Raw genomic sequence first — 20,100 nt, 5'->3', positions numbered from 1 at the left:
TCCTGTGCCCTTATTGATAGTGTAATGGAAACTATTAGCTGCTGTATATAGAATAACACAATCCTTACATCCACAGATTGTCCTTTCTCTTCACAGTGATTTATATCCTCCTTTAGGTCTTCTTTATAATACTTTCTAGGTGGTGGAATTGGTTTTGTTGTTAATTTTTTCACAAGGATCTCTCCAGAATGACCATTGGATTTTTTGTAGGATGACTGAGACCCGCTTAGTCCTTCGGGGTGATCAGGAGAATGGTTTTCCACCCTGGAAACTGGAGTAGAATAATGCAGTACAGCCGGCTCTGTTCCAAGAGGGACATTAACGCTATGCACCCTACTTGCCACAGTGTGTGACTGGTAGGAGTTCATGTTGGGTCCTAGGGACACAGGGCTATAGCTTCCTTCACTGCTGGAGCGGACCATTTTCTTCTGCCCTCTACGACTGTTATACAGATAAGAAGCATGTCTCCCTATGCAGCTTTCACATTGGTATTTGCCATGGAAGCAAGAAAAGAACCTTCTCTCACCTGCAATGAAAATATAATTAAGACCATTATTTGCCAACCTCTGGAATGAACAATGTGGTTCAGTATGACTAAATATACATTTTCTTAAAATGTATTTGTCCGGGACATTCACTTTTATTCCCACCCAAGCCCAGATGAGTGTAGGTGTTTCCTGCATTCTAATGATCCCTGTTCCTTTGCATTTTAGTTAAAAAAAAAAAACATCAGGGGGTTATCACTATGAATTGTAGCCTCTGGATACTGTACATAGTTAAACTTTAAATGAGGCTAAATAAATATGATCATTGAGTTTAGCTTTTTGCAAAAAAACTCCAGCAGACCAGCTATTGGGGTGAGGCTTTCTGTTGTACCTTTCTAAAAGTTCAAGGCAACGAAGGTTAGACTGGGTAGACGGGATACTGGAAAAAAAACTGGTATGCCCCGGCCCAAACCTTCTCCTTCATAAAGTTGTTGCCGCGGCAGCATAGTTTCCGACCTCCCTTCCTGCCACTTGGCAAATCCGTGAAAAGAAGAAGGTAGCATGGGGGGGCAGAGGGAGCTTTGCAGTTGGGGTGGGGGTCCAAGGGGAGTTGTGGTGGGCCCTGAGACAGCAGCCCCGGTGGGCACTGGGCCCCCAGTCGAACTCTGAAGGCAACATAAAGTTCACTTGAGCTCAAGACCCTACCAAATAAAGCTAAGAATTAGGCCTATCAGGGGGCGTATATTAATTAGTGTTCAGTGGAGCTGAGCCTTGATCATTTTACAGTGAAGCTTGGACTGATCAAAACAACTGCATGGTTTTTGGATGAATCAGTGGGGTCATTGTCTGTGTTTGGCCCAGTATCCAGATGAAGAAAAAAGTTCCTTTACAGGATTTTGCCTTTTTAACTATTTATTACGCCAGAACGTTATGTAAAATGATAAAATGTTTCATGGAACAATGGGGTTACCATCATGCTCAGGAATTGGAGCTTCGGGTGCTGCAGAAAGCAAATGGGTTTCTAGTGGTTGACACTGAAGCCTTTTGTGTGTCCCTTATTAATCTCAAGTGATATGTATAATTTGGTGCTTTCCCTACCAAGTTGCTGGGTAGCATCAGTTAGGCAGTGTTCAAGCATTCTCTGGGTGCAAGGCAAGATCTGGGCAACCTTGCTACTTGCTTACCGCAGTTGTGCCCAATATCTTACTACTGTTTCTTAAATGCTGAGAGCTAACATAGCTATGGATGTTTTTATCTTCATACCTTCATAGCTCCACGAGTGGGGATCTTTTTCACATCTGCTATTTTCCACAGCCTGTGAAATAGCATTCTTCAACTGTTTTTCAGAGATCTGGAACATGTGCAAGAAAATATAAAACATTAATCTGAGAAGATAAAGTTTCTATAGAACAAACTCAGCCAATTCATTATTAGGTTGTGAATCCACAATTATAAAACATGAAAAAAGAAATTTGGTTTCAAACAGAGCAAAGAAAACCTTGAACTACATTGGTATGGGGAATCAAGGGGGGTTCTGACTTAATTAAGCTTAATTAAGAAGATCAGAACACTCATATCTTGTCCTACCTTTAGTCTTACTAACATCTCACTGTTCCCTTCTCTTAAAGGGTTACTTTTGTGAAAATGAAAATGTGATATAAGCTTCAGCATAGTGAAATAAGAAACTTTCTAAATACAATTAATTAAATATTCTGCATCGATTTGTGCATCATCAAGTTTATCTTCACTATTCCTCTCTCAGCATCTGTTTGTTTCTCTTCATTCTGTCTTCATGCAGGAGTTGGGCCCCTTTTGCCTAGAACATGCTTGCTTGAAGTTACCACTTTTTATTTCACATTTGCAGGGAAACTTAATAAAGAAAAAAGAGTTAATATAAGGCCCTACACATGAGCCCACTGTAAAATGAATTTTCCATATGTTATGAAATGTCTGGAGAAAACCAGTTACCCAAAAAAGTAAGTTAGGACTTTTGCAGCCAATCCTGCTTAAAAAAAGGAACAGTCTCCAGTGTTTTTTGAACTTTAATGCATTTTTGGCACTCAGGATATGATGTAAGTGACAGATGTAAGTGACAGAAGATTGAGGAAGATCTAGCTTCTTATAAGCACTTCACCTGGTCTGAGGTGGCATAGTCAACTCTCGTGAAAGAGGTATGGTTCAGTAAAATCCTCACTTTAGTGAATTTGTGGTGTAACGATCGTTCACTAGAGCGATAGAGTGTGAATGAACGCTAACCACAATTGGTGTTTATGAATTGGCGATGTCCCTACGGGTGGCAACGCTGGTGAAAAGTCACTAGCATTAGCCACTTCACCCTTTAGTGAATCTGCCCCATGTCTCTCTGCATGCAAGATTTGTGCAAATGGCAGTTATTTTATTAGATTTTGTTTGTATTGGAATCAGTTAGTTGAGTGAGCTCTAATACATCTTCTAGGCAAAAGGAGTCCCCCTATAAGATATATTGGATCTAACTGTCAATCTGACACCTAACTGCTGCATGAAGAAAGAGAGGGATAGTGAACATAAACTTGATTATTTCAGAAACTATGTCGAATATTTCGCTGCATAATAAACTTCTGCCTATCTAATATGACACAATGGCAAAGTTACCTGTGGATCTGGATGTCGGCTAATAAGGATAGTGACAGGACCAGATGGGCAGTGGCTTAAAAGTGCGTACACCTCATTTAGAGATTTATTACTGACAACACTCTCATTTATCTCCACAATCTCATCACCAGCCCTAGGGAAGGAAAGATAAGAGTTAATAACTGGAGATAAGCTTGGCTCAGAAGTTGGAGTAAGAAATATTATTGGAATTAAACTGCACTTAAAAGAACTCAGATTCACTCTACTTTGTGATATTGCAGTTTTGTAAACTTTGGAGTTAAGCTGTCATTCCAGGATGCTACTTTGTGAATTTGGAGTAACAAAATTCCCTATTGAAATTTTGAGTGTAACTTATAGCAAGTTAGAGTTGGTGTAAATATTTTGGGAGTTATCAACCCTATTTTGCTGCTATTAACATCAGGTTCAGAAAGTTGAAGGAATAGAATTAAAAAAACTTCGAATTTCGAATGTTTTTTTTGGCTAATTCGACCATCGAATTGGCTTATTCGACCTTCGACTACGACTTCGACTTCGTAATCATTTGACTATTCGACCATTCGATAGTCGAAGTACTGTCTCTTTAAAAAAAACTTTGACCCCCTACTTCGCCAACTAAAACCTACCAAAGTGCAATGTTAGCCTATGGGGAAGGTCCCCATAGGCTTTCTAATGTATTTTTGGTCGAAGAAAAATTGTTCGATCGATGGATTAAAATCCTTCGAATAGAACGATTCGGAGTATTTAATCTTCGATTTTTTGTTCAATCGTTCGATCAAACTATTTGCGGTAAATCCTTCGACTTTGATATTCGAAGTCGAAGGATTTACATTCGGCAGTCGAATATCGAGGGATCGAGAATGCAATTGCAAGTATTTCCACTGTGTCTCAGGAAAAGCCTATTTCTTACACAAGTCTTGGGCAGACCATCATCCTTTGCTAGTTTACCCAGCAAGTTCTGTATTGTTGTAAAAAATCAACAAATTCTATTTGCTTATTAGGCAAGGAAATTCAGGAAGGAAAACATTGAGTCAAAGCGAAAACCAGTCCTGAAATAATATCAGGCAAAATAGGAACCTAAAATAAGTGAGGAAAACAAAGATGTTTGTTTGCAGTACGAGGTTTTTAGGAGTATCTTCTTATTTCACTGGTTCATTGAAATCAGTTATTCGTCTATATTAAGTGGAAATTTACCTTATTTGATCAGTTGATCAGTTGATACAGGGCTCCATTGTATCCTGTGCCCACCAGCACTCCCTACCTTGAGTGTAATCCCAAATTAAGGAGTGGGAGAGGGTGCGACTACATGCCCCCCCACCTCCATTCCACCAAACCCAGACACCAATTCAATGCAATGTACGAATTGAATATCATTTAATTCACCCTCGTTTAATGGTATGATCATATTTAATGACTTTCTTCTCCATCTCGGATACTCTGCTACATTCCTATATTTATCAACGTTGCAAACTCACAAACAGAAAGTAAAAATTACATTATTCTGTATTTTTCCACAGCATACGTTTGTTTTCTCCAATCTCTCTGCGTGTTGCTGTCATATATCGCCCCCCTGGTCCCTACTCCACCTTCTTGGATCACTTTGCTGCCTGGCTTCCATACTTTCTCTCCAGTGAGACACCTGCTCTCATTTAAGGGGACTTCAACATCCCCATTGACAACTCTGCTTCTGCTGCCACCTCTAAACTTCTCTCTCTAACAGCTTCATTTGGTCTCTCTCAGTGGACCGACTCACCTACCCACATCGAGGGTCATGCTCTTGACCTTATATTCTGCCACTCATTCTGCCCATCCAACTTAATTAACTCTCCCTACCCTCTGTCTGACCATCATCTACTCTCCTTTCAGATACTGCTTTCATCTGCACCTTCACAACCATCTCTCTCTACCCACACATACAGAAACCTTAATGCCTTTGAACCACAACAATTATCAACAGTATCAGCACAATCCATATCTCATATTAATACTCTCTCCTGTCCCAATGTGGCAGCTTCACTCTACAACGATGCCCTTTCAACAGCACTTGACTCCCTTGCACCTTCTACCACCCGTCACAGCCGGCCAGCTAAACCCCAACCTTGGCACACTAGTGTAACTCGGTACCTCAGAAGATGTAGTAGATCAGCTGAGCGACGGTGGAGAAAGTCACAAACTGACTTCATCCACTTCAAATTCATGCTCTCCTGCTATAACCGAGCTCTATCATTAGCCAAAGAACAATACTTCTCTTATTTAATATCTACTATGTCCTCCAAACCACAGCAGCTGTTTGCCACATTTAACTCACACCTATGCCCCCCTCCACCCCCTCCTCCTATTAATGTTACCGCCCAAGACCTTGCTCATTTCTTTAATGAAAAAATCGATCTCATTAGGCTGAGCATACCGTCCGACAACAATCTCAGACCAACGTGCAGTCCACTCACATCTACTTTGCACTCCTTCACCCCTGCAACTCTAGATGAAGTTAGCAAACTTCTAGCCTGCTCAAAACCCACCACCTGCTCCCTTGACCCCATACCCTCTCGCCTTCTCCACCCAATCTCTGATATACTCTCTCCTGCACTTACCCACCTATTTAATCTTTCACTCTCTACTGGTACCTTTCCATCATTATACAAACAAGCACTAATCACTCCTATCCTCAAAAAACCTTCCCTTGATCCCAGCTCTCCCACTAACTATCGACAGGTCTCCCTTCTTCCATTCGCCTCCAAATTACTAGAAAGGCTTGTTTACAAACGCCTGATCCAGCATCTCACTCACAACTCCCTCCTCGACCCCTTGCAATCTGGCTTCAGCCCATCACACTCGACTGAAACTGCACTCACCAAAGTAACCAATGATCTTCTATTGGCAAAGTCTAAAGGTCATTATTCCATTCTAATCCTTCTAGATCTCTCTGCAGCCTTTGACACAGTTGACCACACACTCCTCCTTGACATTCTACACTCAGCTGGCATTCGGGACACTGCTCTTTCATGGTTTACATCTTATCTGTCTGACCGTTCCTTTAAAGTTTCCTTCTCTAACTCTACTTCTACTACTTTCCCACTCTCTGTTGGAGTTCCTCAAGGCTCTGTTCTTGGCCCCCTGCTGTTCTCGCTCTATACAACTTCACTAGGAAAACGTATTCAGTCATTTGGACTTCAGTATCACCTTTATGCTGATGACACCCAACTCTACTTGTCTACTCCTGATCTTTCTAATTCTGTCCTTTCCCAAGTCACAGACTGTCTCTCTGCTGTCTCCTCCTGGACGCCACCTGAAACTGAACCTTTCTAAAACAGAACTCATTATATTCCTCCAAGATCTTCCCCTGTCCCTCAGATATCACTCACCGTAAACAACACCACCTTTCATTCCACCACACAGGCACGTTGCCTAGGAGTTATCTTAGACTCTCATCTGTCTTTTTCACCACACATTCAAACACTTGCAAAATCTTGCCGTATTCAACTGCGCAACATTGCTCAAATACGACCCTATCTCACTTCAGAATCAACTAAAACACTGATTTAGTCTCTCATCATCTCCCGCCTTGATTACTGCAACTTACTCCTCACAGGTATTCCAACAAGTCACCTTTCACAACTCCAATCTGTTCTAAACGCGGCCGCTAGACTCATTCATCTATCTCGCCGCTCAACATCAGCTGCTCCCATATGCATGTCCCTTCACTGGCTCCCAATCTCTTCTAGAATCAAATTCAAATTACTTACACTCACATTCAAGGCCCTTAATAATGAAACCCCTCCCCATATCTCCAAATACACTCCTTCACAAAACCTACGCTCTGCTTCTGATCTTCGCCTCACTTCTCCTCTGATCACTTCTGCCCATTCTCGTCTACAAGACTTCTCTCGGGCTTCTGCTTTTCTCTGGAACTCTCTGCCACAAGCTGCCAGACTTTCTCCTTCTTTCCAAACTTTCAAGCGCTCCTTAAAGACCCATCTGTTTAAAGAGGCTTATTCGATGTACCTTAATTAATCATTGCTGTATCAAAAATGACAAAGTGTTTATATAATCCTAATGTCTCAATTGTACCCTAACCTTTTAGTTTGTAAACTCTAATCTCTAGGTCCTTCTAACCCTATTGTACTCTGTAATCCTTGTTTGTTATCCACCATTTATTCCCTGTTTGCTATAACTGCAGTAAAGCACTGCGTATCTTGACAGCGCTATATAAATAAATGATGATGATGATGATCTTCTCCACAGATCTACATATAGTTCCACACATGCAAGTAATACCTGAGTCTTCCATCCATATGCGCCACAGAGCCAGGAGAGAGTGAATGAATGAATATGGTGGAAATTCCCCCACAGTTTGGAATACTGCACAGTCCTATCCCCAAGCCAACGCCCGACTCTAAAAGAAAAGGCTAGATGTTTAGGAAGGAAGGAAGTCACAAGGACACCAGTTTGTTGTAACCATTAGGACTATTTGATGTATATAGTGGCACACCTGGTTGTTATTGATCAGTCATAAAAAGCTTGTAAAATCGATGCATTCATGAATGTACATACTGTATGTGCTTATTACATAGGTAACCATACTAGCACTGCTCTCTTTCCATTCTAAACATAATTTGGGGCCACAAAGATAATGACATAAGGGCCTGTTGAGGATTACTGTTAATGTTAGTAAAAATATTTGTGAATAAAGTTGTTACAGATTGGGAAAAAGGAGGAGGAAGTGGGAACAGAAGTTCAGTTATGTGTAAAGAGGAAAAGTAACAGAGAGAGGAAAACATTAGCAGAGGGAATCCAATTGGTGTCAAGTGTTTAAGTGTGTGTCTAAAAAGACAACTTTGGTTAAGACTTGGAGTATTCCATATCTTCCATTGAATTGTACAATTAGGCTAACTGGCATAGGTACAAAAAGTGCACAACATATTGTATTTGTCTATCTCGCACTAGGTTAATCAGAGGCTGATTGTTTGTGTCTTGCCAACCTTGTGCACTATGACCCTATTTTAGTCATTCAGCTAGGATAGAATGGGCCTCAGATGTCTGCACACATGACCCGCAGACCTGAATGACAGCATCAACTCATTGATATTATTAGCATATAATGTTTTGTTTTTTTGTAATATCTTTGTTTAAGTTTTTAATACAAATAGGGATTGGGGTACAAAAGAAAAAGGATAGGGGGAGGGAGGGAGGGAGGGGAAGAAGAAGACACAAACATTTTCCAAGTGTTCCATACAGATTATCGTCAAGGACAATTACAGATTGTAACAACTAAATCACAATCGCAAGCTTACTGTACATTGACTCTATACTATAAGTTGATGGTAATAGATATACGTAAATGTATTACTTTTAAATATAAGAAAGAAAAGAAAAACCCATGTTATTATTCATATTCCGTATAGTCAAGGTATTGTCTAAATATTCTTTCCAGGGATGCCAAATATTCCAATAGTTGATACTTCTAATATGTATAATATTAGTTAACGTTTATAGACTTCTAATTTCTTCTACTTTGTTTAACGACTCTTTGGCAGAATAGTAGATTTCCATTTTAATGGGATCAGAGCCTTCGCCGAATGAAGTAAATGTAGGGTAAGGGGATCTGTGACTACTTCACTTGACCCCGGAAGAATATTCAACAAGATTAAATATTAGCATTTAATGTTTTTCAGACTTTGAGTTTAGCATTGTCTTCCATTTTGAAGGGCCAATTGCCTCTTGTCAATGGCCCCTGGTCCATTATTGTGTAGCAGAATGATATGTTTTATGTTTCTAACATCATATATTGTATTAGAGATGACAATTTATTCTTTGGAGGCAACATAAAAAGGTATCATTAAGTTCTGCAGCTCAGCTATAATCTCTAGGATCCCCATATTAGTAGGAATGGAAAATGTTCATGTTTTCAATGCAGTTTTGTAGTGCTAATTGTATTTGTGCAGTGCAGTGCTGAGCTTCAGCATAAAAGCCAGTATAAAAAATTTGTATATTCTCTTGCAACAGGTAACACTTTGGTGTTGAAAGGAACACAGACACAACCCTAAATTATAGCCAGTACCTTTATGCATTGCCACTTCCATCAGCACTCTGTCATTGGGGTTGTGGGAGCTTAATAAGAATGCGTGGCTTTCCGACTGTAGTGGGCTGTGCTCTCTGGCTACACAGCAACTGGAGCTTTTGGAACGAAACATCTGGGAGGCAAAGTAGCCAGCCTTTTCTTCTAGCGCACCAAGTCCTGTGCGAACTGTCAGAGTGAGCACCCCTTTCTTCACTTGCTGACAAAAAGAGGAATAGTAGATATTGATACAGTTATAAAGTATATTTTCAGCACCAAGGTAAAGCAAGAAGCCAGAAGTGCAGTTGTGCTGAAATGACATGCTGGAATGCACATGCTTCCCACTTAATGCTGCCATTAGAGCCATTTTATTAAATGGACAAAAGGGCATTTGCCCAGGGCCCACCAAAACTGAAGCCATCATCAGACCTTTTGTCTGCTATCATTTTTGACTGAAGCATTTCCCTTTAGTGGCAGACTTTACATTTTAATCCACTGGGATCACTGTAAAACTGAACAAAACTAAAGAGGTAATTTGCAAAGACTCTGGGCAGAAGTGCAAGAGCACAAAGTAGGGCAAATGTGTTCTCCTTAGTATTCATTCAAAGAATGGCTGCACAATTTACAGTGGTCCTGCTGTTTATGTGCAAATGAGCAAATAGAAAGTGTCAGTGATGTCAGATGCCACATGAGTGTTGCCCAGTACTCTCAAAATGTTATATTATAACTGCTAAGCATCTTAGAGATTTTTCCCAGAAAAATAAATGGCTGATGGCACAAATACAGCCACACCACATACCTTAAACTTTTGCAGAGCATCGTTATGTGTTAGCCCATACATAGACTCGCCATTGAGTTCCAGAATTTCATCCCCTGTAATAAAACATTTACAAATTAAATATTATTAAACTCATTAGCAGAATCATTATGTTAAACCAAACCATCATTTAGAGTTCAATGCTGCACTACAAGCAAATAGGTTATCTCCCAGCAGCTCATTGATACACTGAGGCTTCCATTGCACACATTCATGGCATAGCAACGAACTATATTTGTGTCAGAAGATTTTTATAAGATTACTATTTTGCACTGAAATACCTATGAACACAATATGCACAAAATTCTGGAGATTCTGGTTTATTGGAAAATCCATTCAGGCTGTGTCAATTTTCTTCTTATTGTGTTTGTATTGGCTAATAACCAGTCAGTTTAGCCACTGGACTCCAGCTAGTTAACTAGAACCAGTCAAAATATTTCTGATATTTTATTTTAAAAAGGTCCGACCAAACTAGAATCCACGATTTGACCTTACATATTATTAAAAAAGCTAAAATTTATCGGATCAGGGAAAAACTTAAGTAATATTGTACAATTTTTTCTGATTTTTTTTCCCCAAAAAGCCAGAATTTTATGTTTTTTTGCTCAAAATTGTCTGATTTTTAGGCTAATTCCAGCGCAGACCACAGAAACTTCCAAATAGGATAGGGACCTCTCCCATTGACTTATATACAACCTCAGCAGGTCTGAGATAGAGAATTTTCAGATTCTGATAATTTGGGGTATAATAAATCTTGAAAAAAAAAATTCAGAATTTTTCAAGTTTTTAGCATTCAGACTTTAATAAATAACCCCCTTAACTTGTTATGCACCAAGTCCAAAAACAAAACTATGTGTTTCACCTACAACAAGACATTAAGCATTTATACTTCATAATGTCTTTAGTAGTGCCTGGGAGGATAGTGCTCTCACTGTTATTCTGTGGCTGAACCCTTATAACAAAAGTGCTGAGGTGTTGGAGACAAAAAGGTCCATTTAGCAGTGTTCAAAACAATGGAACATGTCTGCTTAACCTTGCTCTGTTGCATTCATAATATTATTATGAATATTATTAACAGCACATATGTATAAAGCACCAGCATATTCTACAACACTGTGCAATAAATGCATTCTGGCCGTCGTTCCATTGCACAGATTCTCTGTTGAAAATTAGCTTACCTTAAGCCATATCAGTGACTGCTTATATAGAGCCATAATAAGCAGTTTGGCTGAAGTTACATATATTGACAGAAATACAAGTTATAGACGCCCACAGCAGGCCCCCGGGCCCCAGACTTTGGAGAAGATGATCCAGTTCGCACCAGTAGAAATATGCTCTTGAGAAACAATTACCTTCTTGTAATCTCCCATCAGCAGCCGCTGTTCCTTCTGGAAAAATTGTCTTCACATAGATGCCAACTGGCCCATAAATACTGTCCTTTCCTCCAACAATACTGAATCCCAAACCCTAAGAAGAGAGCAATGACAACATTTTTACCACAACCAAATTATAATGTTTAAAAACATAGCTACACTGTTTGCAGTTAATTTGTAAAATCTTTTGTTTCTTAGCAGCTAGTAATTAGTCTGTAACTTGCATTGATTGTGTGACTTCTGTTGTGACTTCATTTGCTCACTTTAATTATTTTGTCTCCCTAAATCACTTCCTCCTGTTATGACTGGACAAATCAAAGCACCCACATTCATTCAAAATGATTCTGACAAGCCAACTTCCCAGTCAGCAGATTTCCCCTCAAGCCTAAATAATAAAGCCAAAAAATATAACAAAATGGAAGCAGGAAAGAGAGAAGAGAGCACAAATGCTTGGTGTTGTATTAAAGGTTTCTTATGTGAAACATGGAATACAGAAATAATATCTGTACCATGACCTGCTGACATAATCTCTACAATACATTATACAGCTTCCCTGTCCTTTAGGAGCTCAGATTCTGGCCATTTAAATGTTGAACTCTTTGGAGTGATAAAATAGATTCAAATGAAGGGACTTTAGTGGATCCCTGACTGTAAAAGTTCCTGTTCAACTGGAATAACATGTGTCAGGAACAACAATATAGAGACACATTTGATGATAACTAATCATGAGAAATAAGTTCCCTTTAAACAGACTAATTAAAAAAAATCACTTTTTAAATCTATGACGGTTGCAATATAGTATAAATATATGAATTTGCAGATTGAATGTTTCTAGAGGCTTTGTTATGAATTGGCCAGTACTAAATATAGTACATGAAATGGTTCAATAATCATGAATTGGGTATAATAGTATGCTGTTGTTCATTAAATAAATTCTGTTTGGCAAGTGAAATGTTGTGGTCATTAAGTAAAAAATGTTCTGAAGGCTGAAGTTTCAAATCTATGGGGCAGATTTATCAAGGGTCGAATTTCGAGGGTTAATAAACCCTCGAATTCGATCCTCAAAGAATAATCCTTCGAACGATCTAATAAAAATCGTTCTTTGAATTTAACGATTCAAACTATTTTAATTGATCGATCGAATTATTATTATTCGATCAAAAAAACTTAGAAAAGGGCTGTGGAAGGTCCCCATAGGCTAACATTGAACCTCTGTAGGTTTAAAGTGGTGAAGTATTTTTTAAAGAGACAGTACTTCGACTATCGAATGGTCGAATAGTCAAACGATTTTTACTTCGAATCTTTCGAATCATTCGATTCGATCGAATTTGACCCATTTGATGGTCAAAGTACCCCAAAAAATACTTCGAAATTTGAAATCTTTTTCATTCGAATCCTTCACTTGCGCTTAGTAAATCTGCCCCTATGTGTACAAATGTTAAACACTAGTAGAAAGGCACTGACTGTTTGGTTGGTCTTATTCCAACCTAAATTTTCAGTTTGAATTTAGCTACATAAGACACCTTTCCTGCTTTGTCTCTGACACCTTTTACTGAAGTACACAAGTAACTCTATTTTCGAATTTGCAATAGGATCGTTTTTATTGGTGATATTCCATCCACATTATAACCACTCTGTTGTGCTAACAGCCTTGTTGCTGAGCTTTATCGTGATTGATCCTAATAATAAATCATTATTTATTATAGGAAGTAATCACGACAATGCTCCATGACAATTCTTCACAATTTGTTGCAGTGGCCAATCATAGCTACTTGAGCAAGTGTGAATATACCCATGGAATCTCCAGGTGTGAAACAGAAAAATGTTGTCAGTATATGAAACAGTAAGGGCACTAGTTGACCGATGGCACATGCTTGCTTGGAAGAGTACCAGTCAGGCAGCCTACAAGCTGCAGCTAAGGTAGGGTAGAAATGAGTTAATTATACGAACAAAGCAATTGATCATATTTTTACCAAATAGTTACTCATGTAAATTTCCTCTGTAATAAGGGGAACACATTATAGTAGGGAAACATTTACAGTTTCTGGAGATCGCTTGAATTACTTGATTTTCTCAATTGAACAAATGACAGAAGCAAAGGTTATCATGCTTATCATTAAATACACACCCCTGTGTGCACTCATTGTAAATTTGGACAAGTCAAAATATGGCTGCTTTGACTGCTGTACTGCACTTTCTATTACTAGCTCCACTTTATTAATGCCACTTGTCTGAAGCTTCACTTAGCTGCCCATGAGAAGTGCTCTATTAAGATCGGGCAAGCGTTTATCAGGTTTCCGCCTTAAGAGAGGTACATTGTTTAAACAGTGTTAATGTGCAGCGGTATAAAAGACAAAACATGCTGGATGCCAGGAACTCTGGATTATCTAAACACGACCAAAGCTTATTTAATATGGACATGGTCCAAAATAGCCTGCTGCTTTCAGTAGGTTCCAGAGATGATTTCGTTTCTCTGTAGCTCAGCTCTCAGGCCAGGTATGGGGGTGAATTTCTACATTTGTCTTGTATAGTTTAACAACTACCAACATTACAACTCAGTTATATGTCAAGTAAAATTGACTGAAGGGTTAAAAAATTGCCTCTGAGCCAAAAGGCACATGATCACATTTCACTAGTGAGAGCTTTGCAGTTTTTTCCGTGTAGAAGCCACATTTTCTGAATGAGTGATTAGATGTTCCCTTCTTCTGCACGCAGCACATTACAAAAACCTTCTTTAACATCATTAGAGATGTCCCTCAGCCCCAGATGCTAGAATTCCCTTTACACTTACAAATGCTGAAGTAAGAAGCAGCCTTTGTTTGCCCTTTTTTTAGTAATAATTAGTCACTGACTGTTCAAAACAAACTCAATAATGATGCTGTTGACAATGCTGGTCATTTCATAAATGATAAAGTGTAATGTTAAAATAGATTTACCTTTCCCTGTCCTTTCATTAAGATAATGTTGGAAATCATAGATGCTTGAAGGCTTCTTGTGTTTATTAGTTGTGCTGTACTCAGAGATCGTGATGGTTGGGAAACGCTCTACAAGATAACATTGGCATGGCTGAATGCATCAGGTCACAAAGGCATTATGTACTATAGTTATAATGGCAATAAATGTGGACATTGTTACAATAAAAGCTATAATCACATACTTAAAGTGATATTAACACTAAAAATTGTATTTTCAAAATATTAATCTACATGAAAAGTTACCTATAGGTCATGTTGATCGTTTTTCACTGATAGTTCTGCTTTTATAAGTAATTGTCCCTTGAAGTTCCTAAAGGTGGCCATAGACGAAAAGATCCACTCGTTTAGCGACATCGCCAAACGAGCCGATCTTTCCCCGATTTGCCACTAACGGGCATGGCTATATCGGGGGTAATCTGAACGTTCGGCCCTATGGCCGAATGATCAGATTACAATGAGAGCGCAATGGGCTCCGGCGGGATCGGTCGGGACAAAATCAAAGCTTTCCGATCAACCAAACGACCGATCTCCGCTGGACGAAAAATGTCGGGACTCTCCACACACGGTCCGAAAATGGTACGAATCCTTGATTCGTACGATAGGATATTTGCGTCTATGGCCACCTTAAATCTGACTGTTTTGTCAACGTGACTGTCCTATCTCAACTTGTCAGTTAGAGTTACTAATGCTAACAGACTACTGCTGCACAAATATGGTAGCCCCCCTCATAGAGGAACATTGGGGTAAGAAAGGTAATGTAAAAGCATCACACAATTACTTTTATGGCAAAATTCTAAATAGCATTCAAAGACAATGTTATGATAGATATAAAAAAAGTTTATTCTCTGCTGTCAGTATCTCTTTAACTCAACTAATATTACTTCACGATCACTTTATTGTCAGATCTTCAAGCTGCATGTCATTTGGCTGTGCTTACAACTGGCATTGAAAAACTGAAGGGGAACTATCGCGAAAATGAAAATTTAATATAAGCTTCATTATACTGAAATAAGAAACTAAGTAACAAAATACAATCAATTAAATATTCTGCATTGTTTCTGAAATAGTCAAGTTTATCTTCACTATTCCTCTCTCAGCATCTGTCTCTCTTCATTCTGTCTTCATGCAACAAGCAGTTGGGTGGATAATCATTGACAGTCAGATCCAATAAATAGGATATTTAGGTGGGGTTCCTTAGAGCTCATTCAAATAACTGATTCCAGTACAAACAAAATCTAACAAAATAACTGCCTTTTGCACAAATCCTACATGTAGAGAGACAGGATTTCTGGTGATTTTAATTGCGTCAGCTCTAATAAGTTAAGATATATCAGATCTAAATGTCTATCTGACACCCAACTCCTGCATGAAGCGAGAATGAAGAGAAACAGATGCTGCGAGATAGTTAAGAATGTTTTTCAGAAACGGTACAGAATTTCTAATTGATTGTATTTAGAATGTTTCTTACTTCATTATGCTGAAACTTATATTAAATATTCATTTTTGTGATAGTTCCCCTTTAATAGCAATGCTTGGTAATAATGCAGTATTTGAATAGCTAGAGTGCAGTATGTTGGGGATCCCCACTACTCTCTTCTCTAATTTGTGTTTTAGTTCAAACTAAGTACACTTTTACATTTCACTTTACATTAACCCACTCCCTTATCTGAATACACTATGCTGACTCTTAGTTATTATTAAAGTCCAAATGCTAAAAACTCGAGCTTTTTTTTTCTATAAAATCCGAATTCTTAATGGAAAAAAAACCTGAGGATGGAAAAAGTCAGAATCTGAAAATCTGGCATCTTAGATCTACCGAGGTTGTATTTAATTCAATCGTTGAGGTCCCTATCCTATTTGGAAGTTTCTGTAGTCTGCGCTGAAATTAGCTAGAAAATCAGACTATTTTGGGGCAAAAATCCAAAAATTTGGGATTTTCGGGAAAAAGCTAAAAAAAAATCAATTGATTCAGGAAAAAAACAGAGAAAATTGATACAATACGGATTTTCACTCGGATTTTTATAAATAAGGGCTTCAACCTTTAATGAAGGTAAACATGATCAATTCTACACCCTGTCTGTTTATACATTAGTGAATATGGGTTTAAATCATACCTGCACTCCACCTGATAAACAGTCTAGCTGTTGAGACATTGATTTCCGGTTACTGTAGAGGTTTGCTGATTGTATCTCTCGGCAGTTTGTTGGTCTCTTGGTAAGCGGAGGATCAATTTCACCAATCCAGTAAGGATTGACACCTAGAACAAGTAATTCATTAGAAATTGTGTGTAACGTTAAGAATGGAAAACAAGTAATGGAATTATTTTGATTTATAAGAACATGACATAGGCATTATTATAGGCAATAATCAAGAAGTTCAAAAATAGTCATGATTATTGTTAAAAAAAGGGGGATAATGTCATAAAAAGTGTTATGTTTGCCCACATCTAGTAACCCATAGCAACCAATCAGATGTTGTGACCAATAATTCTACCTTCTAATTGTTCTCTATTGGTTTCTAACTAGGTAAAACTAAGTAACTGAGTAAAACCATTACCCCTTAAGTCTTTAATTTCCAGTACCTCCTAGTGTAAGAGTTAGTATTTAAAGAGATCCTGTCATTGGAAAACATGTTTTTTTCAAAACACATCAGTTAATAGTGCTGATCCAGCAGAATTCTGCACTGAAATCCATTTCTCAAAAGAGCAAACAGATTTTTTTATATTCAATTTTGAAATCTGACATGGGGCTAGACATTTTGTCAATTTCCCAGCTGCCCCTGGTCATGTGACTTGTGCCTGCACTTTAGGAGAGAAATGCTTTCTGGCAGGCTGCTGTTTTTCCCTTCTCAATGTAACTGAATGTGTCTCAGTGGGACATGGGTTTTTACTATTGAGTGTTATTCTTAGATCTACCAGGCAGCTGTTATCTTGTTTTAGGGAGCTGCTATCTGGTTACCTTCCCATTGTTCTGTTGTTTGGCTGCTGGGGGAGGGAGGAAGGGGCTCATATCACTCCAACTTGCAGTACAGCAGTAAAGAGTGATTGAAGTTTATCAGAGCACAAGTCACATGACTTGGGCAGCTGGGAAATTGACAATATGTCTAGCCCCATGTCAGATTTCAAAATTGAATATAAAAAAATCTGTTTGCTCTTTTGAGAAATGGATTTCAGTGCAGAATTCTGCTGGAGCAGCACTATTAACTGATTCATTTTGATAATTTTTTTTTTACAATGACAGTATCCCTTTAAGGCCTCAGCTTCTACATATTCTAATTCATACCATTCGAGACAAGTCTAGCTCCATTCCAGAGACGAAACATAGTCTGTATCAATGCCAGTCTCAAAAACTGAGATGGGTCATCTATGAATATTTGACCCACTGACCAATCACAATGGATACCCATATTAATAAAGCAGGAAAGAACCAGGTGCAGGGTCTGTTGTGATCCATACCTAACAGGATTATAAAGTTTTCTCAATCTTGTCGGCGCTATATAAATAAATGATGATGATGATATCACTGAGCCGTAATCAGATATTGCTCAGGCCTATACAGCTTCCAGCCAAGAGTGGTCAAGGCAGTTCCCAATGTTTTGTCAGATTTAGACTGCACTGCAACATTTTTGTTTTTAAAAAGGCCAAATACAATAGAGGAAGTAAGTACAATACTGACCAACTTGTTCCTTTGCTACATGTGTATGCCTGACTCCCCACAGGCCAGTATAAACATGCAAACATAAGAGAACAAAAAATGATTTGCATAAAAATTCACCTCTAATTGTCCATATTAAAATCCATACAGCATAACAGCATATTGTGTCCTAGATCATACACTTTTTGTTTTTGTCTGCATATCAGTAAAGGTTGTAGACAGTCTGGTCAATGGCAACTCATAATGTTCCTAATATTAACAATACTATCTCAGGTTCACGCCTTCAGGAGCAAATAAAGGGAGAAGATGTCAAAGATGAGATTAACGGCTCATTTAAACAGCAAAACTATAAGGGGCACATTTACTAAGGTTTGAATTTCGAAGTGGTAAAACTTTGCAATTCGACCATTGAATTGCAGAAATTCGATAGTCTAAGGTTTTTTTTGAGTGAATTTAGCTGTTTTCGATCGAAATTCAAATCGTTCAAAATCGAACTATTTAACCGATCGATCCAACTATTTTCTAAAAAATACTTCGACTTCTAAAAACTTAGCCAAATACTGGTTATAGGTCCTAGGAGGTCCCCATAGGCTAACATAGCAATTCAGCCGGTTTAAGGTCAAAGTCGAAGTTTTTTAAAGAGACAGTACTTCGATTTTCAAATGGTCAAATATTCAAAGTTTTTTCAATTCAAATCGAATTTTGGCCTATTCGATGGTCAAAGTACCCAAAAATTACTTCGGAATTCAAAGGTTTTGAATTCGAAAATTCACTTAGAATTCACTTTGACCCTAAGTAAATGTGCCCCAAAGTCTCATGTTCTGGAGTTTTTAGGCATTATGCAGCTCAGATGCCCAAAGTGCCTCATCCAAGAACATTCTACAGGAAACACAATACAATAGATGTTGCACCAAGAGTAGGTACAGTACGTATGCACCCTTCTCTCTTCCTTCTCTCCTGCACAGTACCAAACAATTAAGTGATTACTTGCTGTCTGACATTTCCAAACATTTTAAAAACTATCTGAGCTCCTCACACAGAAGGTGTACATACTTGTCGAATTGCTTCTTGTCCTGGTACATCTAGCCTTCATTTTCAGAGGACAAGGGTTATCAAGTTCTGTTTTAAATTCGAGAAAATAATTTGGCTCCTGTAAAACAAACGACAATAAACTTTTGCATTTTTGTTCAGTTTCATATCTGATTTAAGCCATTGAATGTCAATAACAGCCTAAAAAATTTACTTTGTGTAAGCGGAGGTGCAAGGGCTAAGATTGTACCTTTATACTGTATTTTGAAGTTAATCAGTCTAGATCATTTTTATTAAAAAAATCCCAAAGAGATTTTTGCAAGAGGTGCTGTGTGCCAAATGTGGTGAAGACTTGGCAGGCTCTAAGAACCGCATTTGAGCGCTGCAAAACATTTATTCTGCGTGGCTTTAACTCCAAAGCATTACTGATATACTGTAATCATGGGGGGGGGGGGTTTGGTTTGAGAAATTAATAGCGAAGAAATAATGAATCTGGATAACTAACAAATAATAAATGCTGTCTTCATTTACTGCACACATTTTCTGGTACATTTTATATAGGTCTGCTGAATTTTTAAAGCATATTTAAAGGTAGCGGGGCTAGGGTTTAAAGTGAAATAACTCCAGTCTCCTGCCTCAGACTCCCATTATGTCACATTAAGACCTTTTTATTTATTTCCAAAAGAGAGGCATTTTCAGAAGATTTGTTGCCCGAAGTCGTGCATTTTTATCGTCGCCATCAAATCTCCCTGTCGATAACTGCCCTTAAGGAGAACTAAAGCTTAATTAAAGAAGTAGCTAGAAATGTTGTACATTATGTTTGAGGCTTCTGTACCAGCCCAAGGCAACCACAGCCCTTTAGCAGTCTCTCCAAAAATGCCCCAGTAGCTCCCCATCTTTTTTTCTGCTGATTCACTGCACATTCTCTGTGCTGCTGTCACTTACTGAGCTTAGGGACAGACTCAAAATATACAGAATATATATCAATATAAATGTCATAATATAAGGCTGATTAGTAAATAATTTATTGGTACATGGCAGCACAGAAACCAGCACAATTAACATCAGAATTGAATAGTAAGCCT

General features: G+C 38.4%; 1 protein-coding gene across 1 annotated transcript in view; it reads right to left on the bottom strand.

Moving 5' to 3' along the window:
* LOC108712315 (pro-interleukin-16-like) overlaps positions 1 to 20,100 on the bottom strand; it is a 72,090-nt gene that overhangs the window by 28,900 nt on the left and 23,090 nt on the right. The window contains exons 4-13 of the mRNA XM_041588272.1: positions 19,040 to 19,136; positions 16,448 to 16,590; positions 14,295 to 14,402; positions 11,338 to 11,452; positions 9,968 to 10,041; positions 9,172 to 9,388; positions 7,389 to 7,506; positions 3,117 to 3,249; positions 1,749 to 1,836; positions 69 to 526 (exon numbers count right to left, since the gene is read on the bottom strand). Of these exons, the coding sequence (XP_041444206.1) occupies positions 69 to 526; positions 1,749 to 1,836; positions 3,117 to 3,249; positions 7,389 to 7,506; positions 9,172 to 9,388; positions 9,968 to 10,041; positions 11,338 to 11,452; positions 14,295 to 14,402; positions 16,448 to 16,590; positions 19,040 to 19,136 (1,551 nt within the window). The remainder of the gene's footprint in view (positions 1 to 68; positions 527 to 1,748; positions 1,837 to 3,116; positions 3,250 to 7,388; positions 7,507 to 9,171; positions 9,389 to 9,967; positions 10,042 to 11,337; positions 11,453 to 14,294; positions 14,403 to 16,447; positions 16,591 to 19,039; positions 19,137 to 20,100) is intronic.

The sequence above is a fragment of the Xenopus laevis genome, chromosome 3S (genome assembly GCF_017654675.1).
Source record: "Xenopus laevis strain J_2021 chromosome 3S, Xenopus_laevis_v10.1, whole genome shotgun sequence".
Lineage (NCBI taxonomy): Eukaryota > Metazoa > Chordata > Amphibia > Anura > Pipidae > Xenopus > Xenopus laevis.
The sequence above is the reverse complement of the archived record's forward strand: the minus strand, read 5'-3'. Positions and strand labels throughout refer to the sequence as shown.